This window comes from Furipterus horrens, unplaced genomic scaffold (genome assembly GCF_987537825.1).
Source record: "Furipterus horrens unplaced genomic scaffold, mFurHor1.1.pri manual_scaffold_4, whole genome shotgun sequence".
Classification (NCBI taxonomy): Eukaryota; Metazoa; Chordata; class Mammalia; order Chiroptera; family Furipteridae; genus Furipterus; species Furipterus horrens.
In genome coordinates this window covers 38,437,876-38,465,259 of record NW_028327174.1, presented here as the reverse complement: position 1 = coordinate 38,465,259, position 27,384 = coordinate 38,437,876, and the positions used below count along the sequence as shown (strand labels likewise).

Below are 27,384 nucleotides of genomic sequence, written 5' to 3'. Positions count from 1 at the left end.
AAATTTTCTTTTCCTCTTAATGATTTGGAAATTCTATGTCCTGTTTGTATTTCTTTTAACATAATCAAGAATGGAGCCGTATCTAAGAGGAGAAATTTCCTACGCATTATTTCTTTCTCTTTCACATCTCCATTTCCCAAAGCTAGTGAGATACTGACATTCTCATATTGTTTTTATGGAACAAGTTGTGTATAATATAATTGATTGATCAGAAATCACCACCAGCCCTGATTGGTGTGGCCCGGTTGGGTGTCCTCCTGCAGAGCACAGGGTTGCTGATTTGATTCCCATCAGGGCATGTGCCTGGGTTGCGGGTTAGTCAGGACCTGTGTGAGAGGCGGCATATTGATGTTTCTCTCTCCCTCCCATCAGTGTTTTTCTCCCTTTCTTTCTCCTTCCCTTCGCCTCTCTCTAAAAATAAATAAAATCTTCAAAAGAAATCATCACATTACTGAGGCAGGTTTTACATTACATGGGCTGATAACAAGTCATGACCAGAGATAGCTCTAAAGAAGCAGTTTTGCCTTGAGTTGCTGACAGCTGTGTTGGCATTGTGGTACTTATGTTTACCATGCATCCTTGAGTTCTTTTGCTTACCATTGATCCCATGAACACTTTTCTAAGCAAAATTGCAGTGAAGACTAAAGGTGATGGAGAAGAATTGGAAGTGACTGAATCCGAGGAGCAATAAAAGGAAACCTTAGGTGTATTTTGATTACCAGATTATTTTTAGCTTACAACAACCAACTATAATTATATCTTTTGATACATACTTTTTAAATAGAAATTTCTAAAGAAAAATTTTAGTAACTTTCTTATTGCCATTCTTAGCTTCTCTACTTTTAACTTCTGTATTCTCACTTAAGAAAATTGATTTCACAGTAATTTTTTATAAGATTAGGCATCTTACAAATTTAGGTACCATGTTACTGCATACACTTGTCTGGAAATTTAGTTCTGGGTGATTATTAGAAACTTCAAAATTTGCATTACACTTTATACTGTCTTAATAATAATTATTCAACTTTACCTCTATGTTTTATTATTTTTATTTTCTAACATTCTTAGTGTCTTGATTTTTGTTCTTTCTCGGAGGAACTTTTTTGAGATTTATCAGCAAGAATATGTGGTTTGTGTTTATGGACTCTATATAGAGTGCCTGCCTACGTCATTCTGCTGTTCATATATGTAAGCTTGGTTAAAGATAGAATTCATTCTTGCTTTTTGATGTTTTGCACTCAAAACTTTATAGACATTCCTTCATTGTCTTCTGGAAAATTATTTTTTTCCTTCATATGTAACATACTTTATCTACTTGAATGCTTCTTTTCTTTTAGTTTTGAAATCCACATATTTATTCTGTATATCCAAGTATGGAACCCTTTTAGGTTGTTTTTTGTTCGTTTTTGTTTGTTTTTGGTTCTTGGTGATCTTAATTTTTTAAAATGTTTTTGCTTGTTTGTTTTAATGATGTTCAAAGCAGTGCTTTTACCTCTGCTTTTCAGAATTATCATATGATGTTGAATTTTGTGGAGTTCTCAGTATCTTTATTACTCCTTACATTAGATACAGATTTTGAACTTTGCCTCTGAGTTTGGGAGATTATTTTGACCCTAGAAGGACCAGTCTTCTTCTCAATGCCTTCATTATGTTTTAAAATTCAGTGATTATATTTTCCACCTCTAATATGTTGCAGATCATTTTTTCCTGTCTTCATGATGCTAAATGTCTTTGAGAAATAATTAGAAAAACAACATTTTTCTTCTTATTTTTAGGAATGTTATCAGAGAGGAAAATTAGCTCTAGTACTTCATACTGACCACTTCTTTCAAGTTAATAACTCTTTTAAACATGTCAGTTGAGTAATTGATTTACTTGGTCATCTTTAGAATGGGGAAGTAAGTGGCCTATTGAGAGTTGTAATAGAGTGTTATGTCAATTGTTATACTCATTCTGTTTTATTTTTTAATACCAAGATGAAAGGAGGTTATATGTACTGTGTTTCTGTGTCAGATTAGAGCCTCAGAAGATTTTAAAAACAAAAGAAGTCACAAATGGATCTGGGATGGCAGAGTGGTTCAGGGAATCCTAAATTTCTTTTTTTGTATTTGCATTAACAGGCTAAATTTAGCAAGAGTAACTTCTTTCTTCACTTGATGTGACTTTCCTCATTAGCAGCCACCCGTGGCAGTATTTTTGCTTAGTTTAAAATACGGTACAGGCCACGTATAAGCTAGGAAATAGCACTGCTGTGGAAATCCTTCACCATGTGGTCTCTGGCACTTGATTGAACTCCTAAAAGTGTTTGTTCCTAGGATGAAGACTGCCTCCTTCTGAAGTGTCTTTTTATCTGTTTTATCCTCTGTTCCTCTTTTTATGTTTTTTCCTCTGTTCCTCTGAATTGGGGATTTTACTTGCTGCTTATATGTACGTTTCTGTTCCATGAAATAAATTTTATGTTGGCTTTTTCTTAATTTAGTCTCCTTTGTACTCTGTCTTATATAAGTTCTTGAAAACTTTCAGTATGTGGATACTAATTTAGAATGATTTAAAATGATGACATTGGTTGTGTCCTAATTTTTGTATTTCTTTAAACGTTGTAAAAATTCGGTTATGAGGAGACTTAATCATCTTGAACTTATCCTCTAAAATTTATTTATGCTGTTTCTCTAGCACCTTTTTAATATTCTGAGTGTCTGTCGTTCCCAATCTCTTTTCTTGACATTTATTAAGTTCTTTATTTTGTTTATATATATTTTTTCTGAATAGCTTGTCTATCTAGATTTTAGCTCCTGAGAAGTATTAACTATTTTTTCTTTATAGGTCACAAAATGTAAAGCATAATGCCTGTAGGTATTATACACACTAATGAATATTTTAGAATTATGTAATTGTAACAAGATCATTGATTTCATTGTAAAAAGTTTCTGCCATCTCTTCCATTCATTGTGGAATAGGAAAGTTTTATTTAAATTTAACTGCCATGTAATTACAGGTCATGTCTTAGCTAGAAAGTTAGGAACTTAAAAATATTTAATTGTATACTCTTTATCAGTAATTTTTAAAATGTGTAACAGTGTTTCTGGTAAGTATTCATTTCATTGTTCTTATATATATGAAAATATTGAAATAATATAAAATATTAAGTATCTTTAGTATAATAAGTATTATTATTAATGTAAAATTATTTGAGAAGATTTTACTTGCTTTCAAATTTTTCATTCATTGTTTTAATATCACTCTGAATATTAAAAATTTAACTCTAATAACTTTACAAGCTTCTAAACCATGTTCACACAACATATCATAATAGTTACTATTTTGCTATTTGCTGTTATATTGTATCACTTTTTTTTATTTAAAGAAATTAATTATTTTTGAAAATGTGGGAAAGTGAGGAATCTGGCAGAGCTGGATTTATAGGCTGACCCTTACTACCTGATTTTGAAAAAGTTTTCAACCTTTAAGTGCCTTCCTTATATGCAAAAGGAAAAGAATTACTGAACAAACTCATAAGGTTGTTATGAAGGTCAAGTGACATAAAGAATTAAGTAGCATAGTGCCTTACACAGACTAGGCTACTCAATAGTTTCTTTACACCTTTGTGCTAAGCATTATACTAAGCATTTCTGGGAAGTTAAAGAATCCCATAGTCCCTACTGCCACCCGTTTTATTCACAAGGTAACGGGGGAGCAATTGAATGGTGTGTTTTTACAGATATTAGTATTATCCTTGTGTGCTGTGGTGTGAAAAGGGTTGGGAAGCATGCTGCAGACAAGTTCAGCAGGAGGAGTACAGTATTCCCTCACTTATCGTGGGTATTATGTTCTAGACCCCCCGCGATAGGTGAAAATCTGCGAAGTAGGAACCTTACATTTATTTTAGTATTTATATATATTTTAAGGCTTTACAAACCCTTTCCACACACTTATAAACCATTCCCAGTCCCTTATTAACTTTTTCCACACTTTTATAAACACTCTTAAACCTACGTAACTTTAACAACATACAGTACCGCAAAATCCTGCGATATAGTGAAAAATCCGCGGTAATTAAGTATAATATTTTTAAAAATCCTGCGATACAGTGAGGCCACAATAAGTGAACCGCAATATAGAGAGGGACTACTGTAATCAAAATGATTTCATTGTAATCAGAAAGAGGGGACAGTTTAACTTGGAGCACATGGTTTATAGAATTTAGATAGACATAAGGGTCAAAATTGCAGAAGTTGTTTCCAGGTTGGTATAATTAAGTTACCAAAGGTACAGAGGTAGAACTGTTTACTAGAGTGAGAGATTGTTCCACTTTAATTTAAAACCAAGAATTTGTAAAGAGAGAGTAGTAGGTTAATGCTTAATTATGGAGGTATAATTAATAATGTTAATAAATTAGAAAGTAGCATTAATATGCTTTGTTATGAATTGCCTTTATGAAAATCAAAAGAAGACATTTTGTTGCAAAATAAGTTGTTAGTATTGCCACAAACCATGAGAAACTTAATTTTTCTCTTAATTATATAAGTAGCCAAGTCTGATTTTGAATTGATGAAGATAGTGCCTGGATAAAATTTCTGGAATTATTCTTTATTGATTAATACATTTAAGAATTACAGTGCTATTGTTAAGCTCATTATAAAAAGTGTCGATTTCATCATGGTATTATCCCAACAAGAATATGTGCTTTGGAAGCTTAAATATTATACTTAGGCTATATGTCTTTTTTTTTTTTTTCTCTTTAAATACTTAAAAGTTTCATGCTGTCATCATTTAAATGATTTTAGGTACTAAAATACCGTTTTGTACATATGATAGATTACCAACCTGTGTCCTTTCTCATAAATGTAAATAACTGTTGTAACAGGAAAATATTTGTGGTTAGTAAAATTTCTTTTACTATTTTTGAATAAAAATAAAATACTTAAATTTTTATAGATTGACACAGATTAAATAAATATCATGAATGCTTGTTTTTAATAATACTATAAACTTGTATCTTGCTCAAAGAAAAAAATTTTAAATTATTATTATAAAAGCCAAGGGAATTTGACAATGTTGGTGATTATGTTGTCCTTTATTTCAGGTAATATTTGATCTTTCACCACAGCAAAAAGAGTGGCAGAGGTAATAATTAAACAAAGTATTGTGATCCACAGAAATCCAGATCCCATTTTGTCTATTGTAAACTATTCCTACATTAGCATATTTCTCTAGGCATTTCTCTGGATGAAATATTTGCAGAATATAGTATATAATATAATTTTTACACTTTCAGAAAGGTATCAGATTTAAAGTCATGTTAATGATATTTCTAGTGACCTTTGAATAATGAATACACTTTAGTTTTTATTGTATTAACTATTTAAAAAATTTTAAAAAGCAGTATATGATCATCGTTTAACATTCAGTTTGAACAGAAAGGCTATAAAGTAAAAAGTAAAAGCCTCCTAATCATTTCGTAAACCTAGTATTAATGACTAGTGGTAATAATCAGAGTTAAATTTCTTGTGTAGCATTCTAGAAATTTTCTCTTCATTTATAATTTTCTGTATGTTTGCATATTTTTGTTATTTTTTTCCTAATACTAATGGAATCATTCCATATGTTCTATAATTTGCTTTTTTCATCTAATGTGATATTTTGTTCAGCTTCCTGCTTAAATACATATGGTGGTCCATTTTATTGATTACGGATGGGTAGATTGCTTGCAAGATTCTAATATTGAAAACGATTCTCAGTGCCCCTGGCTGCTGTGGCTCAGTTGGTTGAAGTATTATTCCGTAAACTGTAAACCAAAAGGTTGCACGTTTGATTCCTTGTCAGGGCACATGCTTTGGTTGAGGGTTTGGTCAGCGGTTAGAGCATGTATGAGGGGCAGCTGATTGTTGTTTCTCTCTCACTGTGATATTTCTCTTCCTCTCTTTCTTCCTCCCTTCACCCTTCTCTAAAAATCAGTGCATGTCCTTGAATGAGGATTTAAAAAAAAGAACAATGCTTAGTGAAAATTCTTGAACCTAATTCCTTATGTACGTGTGTGTGTGTAGTTTCTAGAAAAGGAATTTCTTTCAGAGGATGTTCATTTAACATTTTGATAAATTCTTATCACAAGGAAAAAAATTTAAGTATTTGAGGGGATTGTTGTTAACTGTGGTAATCATTTGCAATAGGTGCATATATCAAATAATATGTTGTACACCTCAAACTTTTACAATGTTATATGTTAATTATATCTCAATAAAACTCGAGAAAATATTTGATAGATAATGCAAAATAGCTTACCAAAATAGTTTTGCTTATACTCCAAAACTGTATGAGAGTACTTGTTTTCGTACAAACTCACCAACAGTGATAATAACAAGACTTTTATTTTTGCCAGTTTGATGGGTGAAAAATGGTATTGCACTTGTTTTAATTAGTCATTTCTTTATGAATCAATTGAATACTTTATGAGTTTTTTTTCCATTTGTACTTCTTTTTTTATGAAATTGCTTGTTCATGCCATGTACCCGTTTTACTTGGTTGTTGCTCTTTTAAAAAAATACCTTATGAATTCTCTGTGTATTAAAAAGTGAGTCCTTTGTTAAAAATGGTTCCTCCTTCTACCACAGATTGTGGGTTTTTGTTTTCCAGGCTATGTCTTGTGCTTAGAAAGGCTTTACCTAATTTAAGATTATTACAAAAACATATTTTTTACCAATCTAAGTATAAGGCCTTTTAATTTCCAGGTGGACCATTTGGGGAGATTTTAAAATTAAAGTTGAAATTGAATGTAGTTGAACAAAAGAACTGAGTATTAGGTGTTTCTGGGATTCTAGTGGTTTTAGTATAAAGCCATCTAGAGATGAAATATGGTACCTAAATCTAGATATAATAAAGTGAGAATAACCTTTCATTTGGAATTTTATTCATTGTTCAAGACTAGTAATAATTGGAAGCAGAGATTGAGTTTGTACTATGATTTTCCATCATAGTATTTTCCTGTGTACCTCCATATATGGAATATAAGTGTGGATGTTTGTTGGTATTTTTGAAGTAGAAGTCACACACACCCATCTACATATAGTTTGGTGTCATCATCCTTTCCCACTGCCCAGCACTAAAAGTTGAACTCTGGAAATAAAAGACATCAAAATATGAAGCTTTGAATTGTTGCTAGCATTTTATTCATAGATTTTAGTCTTTAGATGTATAAATCTGAAGATGGGATCTGGCTCTTTGAAGCTTCTTACAAAATGATGTCCTGCTTCTAAACAAATATTCTTGAATGGACTAGAGCTAAGGCCCAGCATTCTGAATAATGTACTTACCAAAATGTTCCTTACCTTTAGAATTTGCTCAAAGATATTTAAGTTCGCTCTCAATTTATCTTCTGCTTTCTTAAAATACTTAGCATCCTAATTATTCTCCCTCCTATAGAAGTAAATTTCAATCCCTGGACATAACCTTTCTGATTTCTGCTTTTATTTATAGATTTAAGATTTATTTTGAACTAAATTTACATTCTAAAAATGACTTGTTATTTTAACTAGTCCTGTTTTACCAGTGTTTGTATTTGATGGTGTAGAAGTATTATATTTTATTTCTCACTTGCACGTCTAGAAAATGTTTATTTTATCATTATAATGGGATATGAAATATTATCAGATTTACGTTTGCTTCCTTTTCTAAGTACCGGTATTTGTTTAAAACTTCTCAAGTTTTATTTAAAAAAACTTATTTTTTAGAGCAGTTTTGGTTCATAACGAAATTGAGCAAAAAGTACACAGGTGTGCACAACCTTCATTATTATCAACATCTGACACTAGAATGGTACATTTCATACAATCTTGCAATCTTTGAACCTACGTTGTTAAAGCATGATTATTGCTCAAAGTCCGTAGTTTACATTAGGGTTCACTCTTGGTGTTATACATTCTACGAGTTTTGACAAATGTATAATGACATGCATCCACTATTACAGTACCTGTAGAATAGTTTCACTGCCCTAAAAATGCTCTGTTTTGTCTATTCATTCCTCCTTTCCCTTTATGTATAATTCTTATGATTGCTGGGCTTGCTCTTTAATATACATGACTTTGTTACTTAAAGATACAGAACTAAAGAAGGTAAAATAGCATTATGTATGAAGACACAAAGCAATTGTTGAAAATGGTAGGAGATAATATGGTCCAAAGGTAGAAGTGTTAGAAGAAAGGCTTTTATTTTTGATGGTGTTTATAATAAGTAATTTAATAAGTTATTGTGGACATAAGAATTTTGTTTAAAAAATCCTCAAGCAACTAATTCTTCGTGGCTAGGTGTATTTAAAAAGGAAATGTATACTTTGTTTCTATAATCATCTGCCTTATATGCTGATATTCTTTTTTAAAAATATAGGTAGAGTGTAATATTTTGTTTAGAATGGTCTTAACATAGAATAAAGTTCAGGTTTCTTCAGAAAAGGAGTCACCAGGTAATATTAAATGGCACTGTGGCCTGGTTTGTAATGAGAATTGGATGCTGGTGTTGTGGCTTTGTATGCCAGACATCTTCCACTTTAAGTCTTATCAGATTTATCATGTGGCCCCTTATTTATCTTTTTTTAAAAAAAATATGTAACACTTTATTCAATGTTGGACAGAAAGTAAGAACTTTGTAATTACTGCATGCATGCATAAAAGATGAATTGAGATATGCAGATGAGCACATTCATTATTGATGGAGTCAGACAGGTTCATTATGGAGTCTAGACCTGTAGCCATGCTACTTCACTCTTCCTTCTTTCAGGAGAATGACCAAAGAAAACTTGGTGTTTTATTTTAGAATAAAGCCCTGGAGTAATAAATGTGTGGTTTAACTGAGTCATCTCATCTAATTATTGCTATTTTTTTTAAGGGCTTGGTTTTCTTTGTGTACCTTACAATATTTATAAACTATTGCTTGTCTGTGTTATGTTTAGGATGCTGCAGCTGATTCAGAGCAGGCTGCAAGAAGAACATTCACTTCAAGATGTGTTATTTAAAAGTGCTTTTAAAAGTTCAACAGCACTTCCACCAAGGTGAGATGTATGTTTTAAGTGTGCTGCTATTTATTATGAATTTACTTTGACATAATTTTGGTATTGAGTCTCATATTTCTCAGAGAAAATGTAATCATTCTGTTTGATGAAGATGTCTTTTAAATTTACAGCCTGTGATATTGGTCAGGGTTATCACAAATATAGTTGATCCTTGAACAACATGGGTATGAACTGCTCAGGTCCACTTACAGTATACTCAGTTTGATTTCAATAACTAGCTGTACTGTTTTCTACCCAGGGTTGGAACTTCACAGGCAGAGGGCCAACTGTATGCAATGATCTGTGTCATTTTATGTAGGGGACTTGAGCATTTGCGAATTTTGGTATCCTTGGGTCCTGACACCAATCCCTGGCAGATACAAAAGGGCAGCTGTAAAGTTTCGGTGAAGTCAAAAGTTACACATGGATTTCAACGCCCCCTAATACTCATGTTGTTTAAAGTTCACTGTATTTTATTTTCATTTAATTTTTCTCTTTTATATGTGTTTTGTATACCTCCATATAAAATTATTTTATGTTTTAAGAACAAATTAATCGCATTTTCTTTTATGATGATGAATAAATTTTGAGTAGGAATTTTGTGTGTTTTTTTTCTGTAATAGATTAGAAAAACTGATATTTGGAAATGCTATAACAATGAAAATGATCATTTAAATTTAAAACTATACAGAGGTTTCACATTTGCTTAGAAAGAAAATGTCATTGTCTGTTTGAACTTAGATGGCATGCCTTTCCCTTATCTCATTTCTATTCCTGTCCTCCCCTGTCCTGTAAGTGCCAAAAACAGATGATGAAAGTACGTCTCTGTTGGACTAATTCTTTACCAGTAATCTTTCTTCTATCATGGGACTTAGTCCTTTGGTTAGATTTGAAGAGCCATGGAATTTTAGATTTGTGTAAATATAACATATATGTATTGATTATATAATTTTTTAATTTTTTTTGATATATGCTTTTTTATAAATGTTTAGACTTCAAAAAACTGTTCTTCTACTTCTGATATTTAGAGCATTACCTGAAAATTGATCTTTACATATCAATGTTGCTGACGATATTGAACATGCTGTAACTAATCCTAATATATCCTGTTGTAACAGGGAGGATGATTCATCACAGCCTCCAGATGCTTGTAGAATTCATGGTCATCTGTATGTCAATAAAGTAGCAGGAAATTTTCACATAACTGTGGGCAAGTATGTTCTTTTCACTCACTGAAAATACTTTAGACAAGTTGGCAGCTTGTTAAAAGTAAATTCTTTGCTAAAATAATACAAGGCTACTAAAGGACCGCTTAAAATGTTTTTTATCTGTGTTTTTGATGTCTTGAGACTGCTGTTCTGGGCTTTGACCTCAGGATAGAGAAGACAACTAATTTTAAATACTACTTTCAAAACAAAAGTTAGTCATTTTATATTTTATATGTTAAAGTAAATGAGCTGCAGGTAAATACGAATTAAAACCTACTAACCATTTTAGTAGCCTGAAAGCTCTTACCTAGACATGTCATTATTTGTTCATTTTGTTGGATGGCATTAGGGTTTTGTTTGGCTTTTCTGTTTGGTGATCATCACAAAAATATAACCCTAACTAATTCAAGATAAGTATTTTGACGTCTGGGAAAAAATTCAGTTAGGTAAAAGTTAAGGAAAAATATTAGACCATCTACCTTCATAAGCAGTACCCAGCACAGAAACTGTTATACAATGAATACTTGGTAAATTTCTGAATAAATAAGTAGATTCTCTGATCCTGCCTCCCTTCCTTATCTTCCATCTTGAGTTACAGAACTGAACAGTTCTTCATTGTAAAAGACATTTTTTGACTACTTGCTATGTACAAAGTACCATGCTAGATACTAAGGGTGAAGGAATGAAAAAAGAGAAAGATTTTTGTCCTATTGGTACTGACAGTGTGAGAGAATCTAAACTTTTAAACAGCAAATTGCACTGATAACCATTTAATTATAGTCGTATTGAAGCCATAAAGGAGAAGTATGGCTGATAAGAAACTGTATAACAAGGTACCTGACCTACTCTGCACGTCAATAGAGGCTTTATTGAGGTAAATCTTAATAGTGTCCAGACTAGTGGATGATTAGCAGTTTTATATATAAAAGAGAGAAGGGCATCCATGCTGAGGGGAAGGTTATGAAGCAGAAGAGTGGCTGGAGATTATATACATATATACTGAGAGAGAGAGAGATGTTTATGCAAATTATTTCAGTGTTTACATTGATCACATCAAACATTTCTTTGTGTCCCACTCTTAACATTCATTTTTTGTTGTTTTGTTACTTACTGTTGCCAGAACCTATTGTCTCCATTTCCGACCTGTAGCTGGGTATCTTAGAATATTTGGGTATCATACAGGCAAAAAAAACAATTGGCTCAAAGAAATTTAGAGGATTTTATTACATCTTTGGATACAAGCAATATACTACTCCAAACCTAACTGAAAGGGAGTAACTTTAACAAATATTTACAAGCCTGTAAGCCTCCATATTATGGCCTTTGTTTCCAGCTTCACTTCTCTTTTCGTGTGATAATTCAAAGTAGCAATAAGAGGGCCAAGCAGAAAAGCATTTGGTTTGCATCTTATTCTTGTCATCTCTGAGGTATCCTATAAACCACTCCTAATTTTCTGGTACTAGATTTGTCAAATTCAATATTGATTTTTTTTTTAAATATCTTACATTACCTCTCAGGCACAGAATTATTCTTTTTTTTTTTTCAGATTTAATGTGTTTTATTGATTAAAATATTACATTTGTGCCAATTTCCCTTCCCTCTGCTCCCCTCCACCCGGTGGCCCCCCTCCCTCCAGTTGTCCCCCCCTTTTAGATTATGTCCATTAGTTGTGCATACAGTTCCTCCCAACCTCTCTCCGTCTATTCCATTCCCTCCTACCATGATCCAATTCCTATATCATCTCCCTCCCTCTCCCCACTCCCCCTCCCTGTTGACCTCCCCCCAATATGCTTCCCGTACCCACAGTTCCTTTTCCACTCTCGTTGCCTGTTTAGTTTGCCTTTGTTTCATCTCCCTAGCTTCTGTTTTTTAAACCAGTCCCTTTAACATCTCATATAACAGTGGTTTGGATCTAATGAACTCTTTCAGTTTTATTTTGTCCTGGAAACACTTTCTCTGTCCTTCTATTCTGAATGACAATTTCGCTGGATAGAGTATTCGTGGTTGTAGGTTTTGGATTTTCATTACTTTGAATATTTCTTGCCAGTCCCTTCTTGCCTGTAGGGTCTCTCTTGAGAAGTCAGCTGATAGTCTAATTGGGACCCCTTTGTACATAATTCTTTTCTTCTCTCTTGCTGCTTTTAAGATTCTCTCTTTATCTTTAATTTTTGACATTTTGATTATAATGTGTCTTGGAGTGGTTCTCCCTGGGTCCAGTCTCTTGGGAACTCTCCTTGCTTCCTGGACCTGCAAGTCTATTCCCTTCCCCAATTCTGGGAAGTTCTCCTTTATTATATTTTCACTCAATTTTTCAAGTTCTAGTTCATCTTCCTCATTCTCTGGCAAACCAATGATTCTTATGTTGGGCCTTTTATAGCTGTCCCAGAGGTTTCTGATCCTCTCATTGTTGCTTCCCATTTCCTCTCGCTGCATTGGTTGACTGCTTGTTCCTTCTCCATATTCCAGTTTGTTGAAATGAACTCTGGATTTTTTTTCCTCACCATCTGTCTCGTATGTGGTTTTGTTCCTTTCGTTATGAATGTTTTTCGCTTCTTTCTTATCTTTTTCCTGCTCTTTTGTGAATTCTGTAAGCCACCTGATAACAATGGCCCAGAACTGAGCCTCTGACAGGTTTCTTATCTGTTCATCTGTCAGGTTCTCTATCTGTTGCCTGGTGAGTTGTGCTACCGGGATTTCTATAGTTGTCTGCCTCATTTTGACAGATGCGTTTTGTTTTCTTGGGCCGGCTGTAAGGGGCAGTGCCTGTGTACGCGTCACAATTCAGCGACTGGCGCCTGTCTGCGACCTATTTCGCAGCCCTGTGGTGCTTTCTTTGGGGGCGGGGGTCCAAGATGGATTCACACAGTTATTCCGCTAGGAGACCGGGATCCGTCCTCCCGCCCCCCTGGGCCTCACTGTTCAAGGCGATGCGGCGGCCGCTCTCCCCAGCGCCGGAGTCGGGCACCGCCAGGGGCTTGCGCAGCCGGGATTCCTCGCCGCCCGCCGCTCCAGGTGCGACCGCAAACAGCACTGCCCTCTTTAACTCTTACCTGCCCAAATGGCACCGCTGGTTTATAACTTCATATGTTGGACTTCCATGTAGTTTTGTTTTCTGGAATTTCTAGTTATCCTTTGTTTTGAAGTAGTTGTATTCCTCTCTAGTTGTAGAGGGAGACCTAGCGTGTCCGTCTAAGCCTCCATCTTGGCCGGAATCGGCACAGAATTATTCTTAACTGTATTATAAAGGAGAACTATTTATTCCAGTATGCAAATCCTTGAACATGACTACATTAGATAAGATAATGAAGTAGACAGATTCTTGCCACTTACATGAAGAATCATTACAACATCTGCAAATGCAGATTGAAACAGATGTGTTGGTCGCTCACATGTCATGAATGGTATTGATGTTGATGAGGTGATATTCTGAAATAGTGAACAACTCTTTGTAATATTCTGAAGAAAACAAAGTATAACATTGCCTCTATTTCCTGGGAAAGTTAATGTAATTGAAACTACAGCAAATTACTTTGTATAGCTAAATGGAGTTAAGTTCTAAACTCAGATTATTATATATAGGGTTTTCACCTACATAATGCCACTTAGAATGTTTGGAAATCATGCAAGATGTGGGACACTATTATCTTGTGTGAGACTGCCATTGCCTTGGCAGGACACCTTGCTTCCCGGCTGCTATCCACTAAATGCCAGTAGAACTCCTCCCCTTTCCCAATCAAAAATACCTCCTCTTGGTGTTATCCAATTTTCAACAATCATTCCTTCACTGATCTTTACATGGAATGATGTATCACAGCACATGAAGAATATATGAAATGCAAATTTAAGTATCTCAAAGTTTTACAGGAACATCTTCATGCTCATTGGAAGTTTGTGAAAATTTACGCACCTAACTACATAATAACTTCAGTTTTTCATCTTGGTCCACAAAAGCTGAAATATTTACTCTCTGGCTCTTTACAAAAAGTTTGCCAGCCCCCAGTTTACCAACTTAACTCATAGGCCAAGTATGTTCTTATATTATTTTATATTAAGAAAATAATATGGCTTAGGAAAGATACCCCTTTTCAGATTTTAATTAGTTATATATTTGAATGTTATTACTTTAATCTTCTTTCCTCCTTTCAGGGCAATTCCACATCCCAGAGGCCATGCACATTTAGCAGCACTTGTCAACCATGACTGTAAGCAATTTCTGAAATTTATTTCCATGAAGATGTTCTTGAGAAAGTTTTTTTTTTAAATTTTAGCACAGGTGCAAGGTAGGGCTTTGAAAGTGGGCTGTTTGAAAATAAATATCTATAGGAAAAAATAAATAATAAATATTACCTCTAATTCATTTTCTCTTGTCTTTAAGCTACCTGTATTTCTGTTTAGTCAAGGATCAGAAGTTGCCAAGGTTAGGGAGGAGAGTTGTAGTGTGCTTTATATCACTTTGTACACATTTCTGCTAATTTTTATGGATAATGAGGGAAATATGTAAATCTAAGTATGGACATATACACATGTACATATAAAGTATTCAAGTTAGTTTCTTGTAATGGTTGTCATCAAACTCAGTTTTTAAAAGTCTGCTTTCAAGAATAAAAACAAGTAATAAATTCCATAAAAAATCAGTTTGGTCCCATTTAGCAGTTTATTAAAAATATATCTGATCCAAATATATTTGGATTCATGGGTATCATCCCAGTTTTGACAACACAATCCTATTACTATGTGATAATGTGGGCCAAGAAAGACTTACTTTTTGGGTTATCAGAATTGGATGTAATAGTTTCTTAGACCTTAATTTGTATGTATTCATGAAATTTGAGATATAGCATTTTATCAGAAGTACCCATATATATTTAATTTCTGCATATTTATATGTGTTTTCCTCAAAATTAATGTGGTTTTAAGTGCTATGTTTTTATACTTGCAGATTTTAGATGTTTTCATCTGAAAGTAGATAAGAATATGAATCCATCTGTAATATGTTTTGAATAATAATTTCTCTACTTATTGGTTTTATTTTTTTGCCTCAGCATACAACTTTTCCCACAGAATAGATCATCTGTCTTTTGGAGAGCTTGTTCCAGGAATTATTAATCCTTTAGATGGAACTGAAAAAATTGCTATAGATCGTAAGTACTTAATACTTATGTTGGAATTTGTATGTAGGCAATGTTTTAATATCTTTAATATTAATATATTTCTAATAATCCTCTTCTTAACCCCCTAGTAACAGATAAACAGATATATCTTTAAGTAGTTTAAGTGGCTGATAACCTTAAGTGGAGATGTGTCCTAGTAGTGGATAAAATGTAAATGTTAAAAAAAGATCCATAGAACAGAATAAGAAATTAGAGTTAAATGTGGGCTATTAGAAGGAGTAGCGTTTAAAGCTCTCTAAATATATGAGAGATTAATATGTCAGCAGGGCATAACTTCTTTCCTATATTCACCAAAGAAAGAATTAGAATAAAATAAAATTTCAACATTGTAAAAAGAATGTTTTTCTTTGTATTGGTTCAGAGTTCTAAAATGTATATTTGCCATTTCAGAAACCTCTCTGGAGAACTTTGCAAACACCAGAAACCTAGTTATTTCATGAGTGGTTTGGTTATTAACACAGATAGAAGTTGTACATTATAGCACAAATACCTTATATTACTGTTTGTTTTAACTTTCTATTCCACCTAAAATTTCAGTTTTTCCAAATACGGGTGGATTATTATTATTTTTACTTTTGTAGCAAGTAATCTGTTGTTGAGTTTCATGATGAGTTTTGGTTGCTTTCCTCTTCTTAAATAGTAATAATGTATGACATGTCCTACCTATAAGACCTTTTAAGGATGTCTGAAGCTTCCTGTGCTATTCAGAATTCTAGCTTTTGTAAAACTGAAATTAAGGATTTTATTTGTATTAATTCAAATAGATTTACTAATATTCTTTTCACTATCTTACTCTTTTAGTATCGTCTTATAATCAGATACATTAAAGATGTTATACTTAAAATACTGACTTACATTCATGAGTATTTTATGTTTGTATATTTTTTTCACTTAAGGAAACTTGAATGTACTAAATTTGTTAATGTGAGTAGAAATTATAAACTATACTCATAATCTCATTTTTAATTTAAATGTGTGTTCTTTCTATACCAAAATGCATTGAATATTACTTAAGAGATGCTCATTTGAAAGCATGTAGGTTAATACTTTGTTTCAGGATGCTAAAATGAACTATAAATTTTTCTACAGAAGTGGTACTAAATATAAACAGGTTTTCAAAAGGATCATTTTAAGTCAGCTTGTTCCAAAATTCAAAAAGACTAGTAGGTATTTAGAGTTATGTTATAAAATGCCACCATACAAGTATTAGTAAGTTATTCAAAGCTTTAAAGCAGGTAAACTTTTCTTCCTAACTAACATGTGTTCTGTTGGGCTCTTTTTCCAAAAAGAAAGAACAAATCAGCATTACAAATCTGTTGTGTTCAGGTAACCACCTCCTCCTTGATGTTCTCCAGAAGTTTCGAGGGGATTACTTAGCAGTTACATCTTTAAAACCATTCAGATTTGGACAGATCTGAAACCTTTGGAACATTTTGTGGCTTGCAACAAAATTTCATTTAACTGCCTTCTCCACCCTCCACCCTTGGCCTCCGCCCAGCCTGGCAATTAACTTATTTAACAAACTTAGAGCCCTCTCTTGAATTAATATTAGACAGATAAGTCTTCAGTAGTTATCTGGCCACAGGTTGAAGGTTTCCAATTTGTCCTGTCCTGTTTCTTTGACCCTTGTTTGTTATTTATTGCAGTGGCATGTCACTCCTCACTTATGGTGAGAGATTTCCTTTGTCCTTCATTTTTACCTCCAAGTGGGATTTTCCCACCCATATGTACGGCTTTGGTTATTGCCTCACCCCTCTCAATTTCATTTCTTTTCATAAATACTTAATATAAACACACCTTTTTCATTGCACTTTTAGCTCACTTTTTTTTTTTTTTTGGTCGATGACAAGATAGAGTTTATTTGTACAACACCTAAAACTAAGCAGAGATTGAGCAATTTACCTTACATCAAAGAACAATTTAAGGGACGAAATTGAAGACTACTCACAATTGATATGCCCTCTATTGGTGGTAGACAAAGTTGATACATTTTCACCCTAGTATAGCCTGTGATAGTATTTAGGATATTAAGTTGAAATTAATAATGGGAGAACTGGTCAAAAACTGTTTGGTTTTGAAAGTTGCAGTGGTACAAGCCCTCAGAGAAATAAGAAGTGGTGACGTTGAAACAGGCTTTGATTTATTATGTTAGAAATTTGTTTAATGATAGTGTGTGAAGAAACCATTATGCATACCTCTCTCCCTCCTCTCCCTTCCCTCCTCCATTTGGAAGTATACTGAGATAAGAGCAGAGAAATTGGATTTTTAGAAATAAAAATTTATTCATGCTGTGAAAAAATAGGTATACTTCCATTTATATGAAATTCTAAAATAGGCAAAACTAATCCATCACAATAGAAAGCAGATTAGTGGTTGCCCCAGGGCCAGAGATAGAGGAGATTGACTACAGAGGGGCACACAGGAACTTGTTGAGGTGATGAAAACTTTTATATTTTGATTGTGGTGGTGACCATATGGATGAGTGCATTTGCTAAAGCATGTATCAAACTATTTAAAATCAGTACATTTTATTCATGCACATAGTTTTCATAGACAGTTATTACCATGTGTTACGAAGTATACCTGTTTGCAGGTTAAACATAATGAGGCACTATTATCTATTGGAAACTATAATCGATATATCTAATTCTAAATTTTTTAGAATATTAACCTAGAGAATTAATATTTTGTATTATGTGAACTGTTAATTAAAATTAATAATTGGTAATGAACTGGTATTTATGACTTATCTTAAACCTGAAATGCTTAATGACTATATAAATGTGATCCTTTGATCACACAGTAACCCCAGGCCATCACTGAGTAGTTTCTTTACATATCTTTCTGCTCTGGTATCAATTCCTTATATTTATCCAAAAGCCAGCTAATTCAGTTTTGGTTTATATACCTATCTTAAGATATCAGTATAAACTAAAAATGTGTCTTGTGGTGATTATAGTATTGTAGCTTTATTATTATAAGTTTCTGTACTATAAGGCAATGCTAGTTTTATTTTCCATATGGATATGAGGATAATAATGATTATAGAGGTATCTAAGTAAGTGACTAATTCATCATTTTAAATATCGTATAAAAGATTTGTGTGTACATGTGATCATTTTATGATTACTGAGAACTTGTTTTATCAAGTATTAGTATATCAGTTCACTTATTCTTTTAAAACTATTGTTTTAGACATTTAAGTCACAAGTAGCATTAAATTTTAGGTTAAGTGTATTTAATAGAAGGAGGATATATTTGGTAGTAGTTTTGTTGCTACTGGATTGATGAGGAAAAAACACATTTTGTTTTTATTCTAGACAACCAGATGTTCCAATATTTTATTACAGTTGTGCCAACAAAACTACATACATATAAAATTTCAGCAGATACCCATCAGTTTTCTGTGACAGAAAGGGTAAGTTAAATCCAACTGATAAAATGATTTTTTAAAGCATTTTATAGTCCTCCTGATACAAAATAAGGTGGTAGTTTCAGTTGGTGTCCCCCACCTTGTAAAATTTGTGGAAATTTTGAAATGCATTAATATTTTATTTTAAGACACTAAAATACCAAAAATGGGTGTTAGTATGTTCTAGAGCAAGCAAAGAAGTAGGTCTTTTAAATAAAAATTTAGGTAAAAATCATTAAACTGCGGTGGTTTTTTTCTTATACTTAATATCTTAATTTTGTAATATTTTCTCATGTATTGGTATAAGTGGTTTTTTTATTTGCTAGCAGATTCTCTGATTTCTGTGTTTGTTACCTATTTTTTAATTAACGTATCTAACCAAGGCATGCGTAGCTATTGTGTGGCTCAGATAACAGATTTGGAGGGTTGGCCTTTCTAATTTGTATTTTGTATTTATCTAATAGAGGACAAATGTTCTGCAACCTCAGGGTGGAGTAGCCTTATAAATAAATATGACATTGAGGATCAGACTTTTGGAATTAGATGGTTTAACATTTCTCCTCTATTCCGGGATCATGTTTTCTTTTTGTGTTCAAGAATAATGAATATTCAAATACTATTTTTCTAAAGAATGCTACAGTAAAATTTAAGTGCTTTAAAATTTTGCTTTTTTCAATGTAGAGTTTTCTTTTAATGGTCTTATAATTTGTGATGGCTATGTCTTCAATAATTGTAGAATTTTCTTTAGTATAGGAGATTAAATATTGAAGATTTTAGGGGTGAAATGTCATGTGTTTATAACTACATGGTTCAGGGGGGAAATAAAGTAGGTGTAACTGTGTGTGTGTGTGTGTGTGTGTGTGTGTACACATTCAGAGAGACTAGGTCATGTGTATACAAGTATATTTTACACTTTTCCACACTGCTGTAGGGGGGTGGGAAGATGCCATTTCTCACTAAGATTGGCACCACCTCAACATCAGTCTACACAGTGGCAAGGCTTTGGGGAAAACAGGCACACATACATTGATTGCTACAGGAATGCAAAATGGCATAGTCTCTGTGAAAGGGAGTTTGGCAGTATCTACAGAATGACCTATGCATTTATGCTTTAACCCAGCAATCCCACTTCTAGAAGTAAAATGCAAAGATAAAGTGAAAAAAATACAAAAATGATGTGTGTATGATACTCTTCATTGTATGGTACATCCACACAATAGAGGAACATGCAAGTTTTTAAAAAAGAGAGAGAAAAAAAGATATCTGTATACTGATATGAAATTTTTGCATTATCTCCATAATGTATTTTAAATAACAACATTAAATTTTAAAAAATGGAATGGAGTCCCAGAGCATTTGACCATTGTGTGGTTTATGCTCAAGGTGACTAAAATAGTTGAGTTTCACTTAAAAAAAAAAAGGAATAATGAGTTGGTAAGGTGGAGGATGAGGGGGGCAGAAGTGTGAAGAACTGACCTTCATTGGTCCTGCAACCCAGAGGGAATCATTATTAGTCTTTTGTTACGTGGACACTCTGATCCCTGGAACAGCTTTAGTCCTTATAGGTGCTGACAGTAATGGTTGAACATATCAGAGCTTTAAGCTGAAGTCATTTCATTGGAAACATGAACAATGGCCTTTATAAGACTCTGTGGTGTTAATAGGGGAAGGGGTTTTGTAATGCCCATATAAAATTGTTTTGTTCTAAAGCTTACAATTTTGTTATAGCTTAGTCAAAATTGGTAGGGTCTGACATAAAAGTAGCAGCAAACCACTATGGTAGCATGGTGTTTTTGAGCTATAATAGAAATTTGTTAGAAAGTTTCCAAACTTGATTTTTGAAAGTGTAAACAGAATAGAATGAAATAGAATATATTCTCAGTGTACACACTTTGGTAGGTTTATAATTTCAGTTACATATCTTTCAAGAAAAAAAAATTTCTTTAAACACTGAACCAGTAGCTCAAATATCGATGTCTTTCAAATTAATTCATTGTTTTCTTCTTGTACTGTTTAAAATGAACAACAGATACTGAAATTATTTGCTTTTAAATCTGATTATTTAAAGGACAGGAAATAAATATGATTATTTTTTAAATTCTTAGCAAAGAAATATTTTTAAAAAGTCAAAATATAAACTTAGTGTTTATTGATTTGGTCAATGAAGAATGTGCCATACCGTTGTAAACTCCTGAGCTCGATAGAAAACTTGTATGTGAAGTGATCTTTCAGAGAAAATAGGAAAGAGTGATTCTGTTCTCTCTGACTGCTTCAAAATCTAACCACACAAAGAATACAGAATAATTTGATTGTCCGAAGATCTTAATCTAGAAGGATGATCTGTAAAAAGATTTGGGAGCTTCTTCCATGCGGCAGAGGAGTGGGGCTTCATGTTGACAGGAAAAGTGAGTAACCGGATAACATGAGTCCTGCCTTTCTCCTCCTCCTACCTCTCCCCATCCTCTGCCTTCCTCTCAGGAACGTGTTGTTAACCATGCTGCCGGCAGCCATGGAGTCTCTGGGATATTTATGAAATATGATCTCAGTTCTCTCATGGTGACAGTTACTGAAGAGCACATGCCATTCTGGCAGTTTTTTGTAAGACTCTGTGGTATTGTCGGAGGAATCTTTTCAACAACAGGTAAAGATTCATTCCCTTTTTTGCCCAATTTCTAAAAGTGTTGCTGACACTGAAATTAAATGCCTTTACTTAAAAGGAGCAAGAAATATAAATACTTTCATGTTTTGATATATAAAGAACTTACACTTTAAGACTTCATTCCAAACCTCCAAAATTAATTGATTCATTGTTAAACATAACTAAGTTTACTGCATCCAGTGGTTTAAGGGAAGTTACTTAGTGAGCTAGACAGATCCTAGAAGTGAGCCCAAGTCCTGCCATTTTTGCAGTGGCTGCCTTGTATAGGTCACCTACCTTTTCTGAAACTGTTTTTCATCAATAAAAAAGGGAATAATGGTTTCTGATTTGCAGGTGTGTTATAGAAATAGTAGACACTTGGATATAAATTTTCTTATGAATTTAAATAATTTTTAACCGAACAATATGTAAAATGATATATTATGGTACTTTGAACTATGATATTTCAGCCAGTGTTTTTATGATTTTGACCTTTATGTCCTAAGATCATGGGTTTCTCTCAAAAATGATAACTTGCACAATCATGAAAATTTGAGAGTTAAGTACAGTAAATAAATGAAATAGTTCCTTCTTTATTTCTAACCCCTATTCACTATTACATGGAGCTGGGTAGTTTATATACTTTGAGTTATATTTTTTAGATGCATGTCCATCTTTTCTTGTAAAAGTCTTTGTCACTGCTTCACTTAAATGCATTTAAATTTGTGGTGCTGGTATTATTTATTTTTCAAAATTATGTGGGTGTGCAATTACTAAGTACCCTTGAAGAGATTGCTTTGTTAAGATCATGAATTATTTGGCCTTGTAATTTTGAGAAGAAATTAATTTGTTTTAAAATTTAACTGTCTTGTTATTTTTAACTGTGGGAGTAAAGCAAACTGCTTTATTTTCTTCCTTAATTTATTCCATCATAATTAGTGTAGTTTTATATTCTTACATAGCAGTTTATGAAATAATTTCATTAAAAGCATAATTTAATTAAAACATTTTTATTACAGGCATGTTACATGGAATTGGAAAATTTATAGTTGAAATAATTTACTGTCGTTTCAGACTTGGATCCTACAAACCCGTCAACTCTGTAAGTAATATAGTATAAAGGGTACTGATTTCTAACTAACAGTGCCATTGTTAAATCTAAAAAGTATCTTTTGGTGCCTCCCCACCCCCAAATTGCCCCAAATAAAGCATTGTGTTTGGAGGAAATCTTGTAAGGGATAAAACTGATGCTCTGGTCTCTTTCTCCCTAGGTCCCCTTTGAGGATGGCCACACAAACAACCACTTACCTCTTTTAGAAAATAATACACATTAGCACCTCCCAAGTGAAGGAGAAAAACTTTTTGCCTGAGACATAAAACCTTTTTTAATAAGAAAATATTGTGCAATATATTCAAAAGAAAAAAATATGAATGAGAAGCAGGAATCATACCTAGGGAAAAAAAAAGAGAAAAACACCCAAACTGAAATCTTGTATGTGTTGTGTCTGTTACAAAAGTTCTAGAAGAAATTATGCAGCTAATCAGTGAATACGCCCAACTGGAATATTGCTTTGAAGGTGACCCTTCCTGATATTTTCATCGCAAATGGACTGTATCAAAATCAGACCTTGAAGACCTGAAGGAAAGAAGTTAAACCAAGTCTAAAGAAAAAGGTGTTAATAGTGCTAATGTCTGAGTCCTCTTGTTTTTAAAATATGGTGTCAGAATAAAATATGTAAAACATATGGAAAACTAGTCTAGACTTTAAAAAGTTGTGATCAGGTCACATTGTTAATAAAGGTAAACAGGGATGGGTTCACATGCTATAGCCATATTAATGTTAAGCCATAATGACAAGACCATTTATCTATTAACTTGGTCTTATGAAGGTAACTGCTTTTCTTTAAACTCTGGCTATTGACTTTGTTAACTTCTCAAGGCAGGGTCATGGGAGACTAAGGTGAGTTCTTACAGGGGCGGGCATATAGGTGCTATAATATGTATAGAGGTATCATTCACAAACTGTATAGTCGGCACTTGCAAGGGGAGAAGAAAGCACATTTTTTTAAAAGATACTAAATTTCTTAATCTGATCATTGTTGGTATACTTTGGAGCAGGGGGTGAGTAATAAAAAGATCTGCTACTGATGATGAAAATAATTAGTTTGTAAAATATTAAGAGGAAAATAGAATATTTTATACATGTTGTGGTGATCAGGCAAAACAGGGTACCTTTAAATAAAATAGAAGTGTGAGGCAACTATTTAAGTAAACAAGATGATGTCATATCTGAGAGATTATCATATTAAATGATGTCCATTAAACTGTAAAACCGGATGAAAGAAGTATCTGCATTCAGAATGTCCTGAATGTGGTTGATTGTATATTAGATTGTGTTGTTCTGACTTTCTTACTATTTAAGGGTTGATTTAAAATTTTCAGACTATAAAAGATTAAAAATAATAAGAGGGAGATATCACCCAGGTGCCATTAAAAACTTACTTGGAATATGTGTGCCAACATCACTTTTCCTTTTGTAATACTTAATGATAATAGAATAATCATCAACCAATCCCCATGGTTCAAATCACTTAGGGAAATGGGGAGACAAAAATTCTGGTAAGCAACAAGGTCAAGACTTAAAAACTAGATCTAAAATTGTCGTTTTTAGAGAACAGGCTGCCACAAATTGTAGTTTTTCAAATGGATTGTTTTTGAAGGTTAAAAGAAGTTTTCTTGAAAATTGTTGGGACAATAATACAGTGGAGAGGAGAAATACTGGTAAAACTACTTTGCAGTGAAGCTTATATTGAGTGATATTTTGTTGAAAATAACAGAAGCATCAATGTTTAAAATACACAGTTTATTATTAAGAGCCACAAAGTTAACTGATTGATACTGGTGACATAACATGCTTTGAAAGATGTTTGAATCCAGAAAATTCAAAAAAATCAATGTGTTTTTTATTTATTCTTAGATTTCCAATGAAGTTAGACTAGGAACTAATAGAATATTTCTCAAAAGGAATTTCAAGGAGAGAATTAGAACTTTATAGCTATTTTTAGACTTGGTTTTGTGAATCTGCTTGTCAGAAAGTTCAGTCAAATTCTAGCCTTTTTTTTTAATGGAAAGAAAGACAAGAATGATTTAGAATTATTTCCTTTCTGTTAGGATTATGACAGTTAAGTATCTTTAAGAATTTAAAAAGTTATTTTGGTACTTATATTTTAATTGTTTTCATGTTTTCCAAATACCATATTGAAATTTTAATGGAATTAATTTGTCCCATTAAAACTATGAAAGGTATTTCTTAAAGCAAAATTTGGCCTAGCTATTGATTTTCATTTTAAAAGTTAAGAAAGATTGAAACTCCTCTGAAAAGCAAGGTCAGATTTTTGGCAATCAAAACAAGATTCTGACCAGCCCTTTTGGACGATGGATGATGGATTTGTTAGCTGTTTTGATCTCACCAAGTGTTTCTTTTCCGTTGCAGAGAACACTGTACTGACCTACCTATTAGACACTTTGGCTTGTGCCTCGGGTGCCTTCATTAGGATACGTAACCTTATTAACTCAATCCTGCTTTTTTTCTTATTAGGCTATTCATAATATCCACACGTATATATTTTAGCCTTAATATTTTAAAAGTTGAAACCTCACATTATATGAAATGTTTTTTTAACTGTATTTGTATACATTGGCCTATAAGAAGAGGTGAAATATTTAGGTAGATAATTTTCTGCTGCAGTATTTGTATACTTCAGACTACCTCATGGGGAAAGCTTAACTCAGTATTAATAACAAAATTATAATTTTCAACCTAGATTATTAATATCACTTTTCTCATGTACATTTTATAATACAAAGCACTGAATTTTTATAATAAATTATAAATGCAAGCAAAATTGATAATGTTTAAAACAAACTTTGGAATTCATAAAGAACAAAGACCTCTTACTTTTTAAAGGTGTAATGGGAGGGCAATATTTTACAGTCTGTCTTTATATGTTAGGTTAGTAATTCAGTACCAAAAAGTAAGTTTACATGCAACTTCTTTGCTTCAAAATTTAAAACTTTGACTCTTGAACCTGAATTCAAGATGCATTTTTTTTAAAAACATTTTTTATTTAAAACTTACTTAAACCTGAGCCTTATGACCTTAAAATTTTCACCATGCCTTTTAACCTGTACTTAAGTCCTTCCCCTTCTATTTAGCACTCTAGCAAACTTTCAGTAAGCCAAAGGGAATCACCCTGTGTCTGCACTGTCAGGACAGATCACCATTTGTTCACTATCTTATGGTATGCTGCCTCAATTAATATCCAACTACGTCCTTATAATTTCCCCCCTTTTGAAATATTTCTCTAGTGATGAGTCACTGCATTATTTTAAGAGTTGGAAACAAGCTGCCTCGGATTTTTGTATTTTAAGAGAACGAAAAACACTCATTTAGTGTCTCAATCTTGAACATATGGACTCTAAATGAAATTACACATTATAAAACAATTTCTTGGTCCTTTCACAATCATGTACCTGCAGTTAAGCCTCAGTTCTCATATTTAAGGCTTCTCCACCCCAGGAAAACTAGCAGTCTTTAAATATCAATTATATTTGCTTTTGCTCCAGATGAAGCTAAATTATGGAGACTGGTTGTATTTTATATTTTTCATATTAAATATAAATGAGTGATTTAAATTGAGCCATAGAGGCAAGGCTATAAATCAGTAGAGTTGAAGATTATAATCAGCAAAACATTTAAATATGTAGTTTCTTTTAGCAACTCCAAATTGTACTGAATGCTTATTGACCCTCCACTAATATATTCAATGGTGAAAACTGAAACAAGGATGCCCACCCTCACCAGTTTTATTCAGCATAGCATTGGACGTTCCAACCAAAGCAGTTGGGCAAGAAAAAAAAAAAAAGGCATCCAAAGTAAAAAGGAAAAGGAAAATCATTTGCAGATGAATGTTTATCTAAAGTAATTATATTAACAGCTCCTCAAAATATAACTCATTTAAGTTATATTGTGTAATTTTAGGTAAAACTTAAAATGATAAGGTGTGGGGAAAAGTATCCATTAATGACAGCTACATATTGTACTAAAGCAGACCTTCAGCAACAACTTATAAATATGTAATAAATATTTTATAAATTGTCCTCTGTTTTCAAGCAGTTATACTAATTGATTTATTTACCTTTTATTAAGTTATTCTAGAATTGATGCAAGGTTCCCACCCTCCCATCTTCCCAGTTATTTACAGTCACAGGTAGAAATCCGTATTGCAGATAAAGTAGGGACATACTAAAAATATTTGTGTGTCAGTAGAGTTGTTTCTAGCTACTTAAACTTAATTTCAGTTAATCATCCTTTGCCATACCTAGATACACTTCACAGGATACTATCTTCTGACAAGCAAATTACATCTTAAAACTAGCAACTACCAGTTTTGTTAACTTTCTAAAAATATATATATTTTTTTAAATAATCTAGGCAGTGAACATTTTCCATTTCCTTGTGTGGGCATATGAAACAACCATACTTTTTACTATAGGTAGTTGCTTATGTTTCCAGAACGTTAGATTTGCAGTTCTAGAAAAATAGCCACATGGAAATTTGCATGTGATTCCTGTAAACTTTGAAAATTACAGTAGTCCCTCTATATTGTGGTTCACCTATTGCAGCCTCACTGTATCGCGGGATTTTTAAAAATATTGTATTTAATTACCATGGATTTTTTGCTATATTGTGGGATTTTGCAGTACTGTATGCGTATGTTGTTAGGTAGGTTTAAGAGTGTAAAATATGTTTAAGAACATAAGTAGTGTTTATAAAAGTGTGGGAAGATTAATAAGGGACTGGGAATGGTTTATAAGTGTGGGAAGGGTTTATAAAGCCTTAAAAATATATATAAATA

General features: G+C 32.8%; 1 protein-coding gene across 1 annotated transcript in view; it reads left to right on the top strand.

Annotated features, from left to right (window-relative positions):
* Window positions 1–23,974, top strand: part of ERGIC2 (ERGIC and golgi 2) — a 39,125-nt gene extending 15,151 nt beyond the window's left edge. Inside the window, exons 6-14 of the mRNA XM_090272968.1 lie at window positions 5,084–5,124; window positions 8,939–9,037; window positions 10,156–10,251; window positions 14,392–14,447; window positions 15,288–15,386; window positions 18,737–18,834; window positions 21,307–21,469; window positions 22,486–22,568; window positions 22,738–23,974. Coding sequence (XP_090129094.1) covers window positions 5,084–5,124; window positions 8,939–9,037; window positions 10,156–10,251; window positions 14,392–14,447; window positions 15,288–15,386; window positions 18,737–18,834; window positions 21,307–21,469; window positions 22,486–22,568; window positions 22,738–22,800 — 798 coding nt within the window. The 3' untranslated portion in view covers window positions 22,801–23,974. The remainder of the gene's footprint in view (window positions 1–5,083; window positions 5,125–8,938; window positions 9,038–10,155; window positions 10,252–14,391; window positions 14,448–15,287; window positions 15,387–18,736; window positions 18,835–21,306; window positions 21,470–22,485; window positions 22,569–22,737) is intronic.
* Window positions 23,975–27,384: the final 3,410 nt, after the last annotated feature.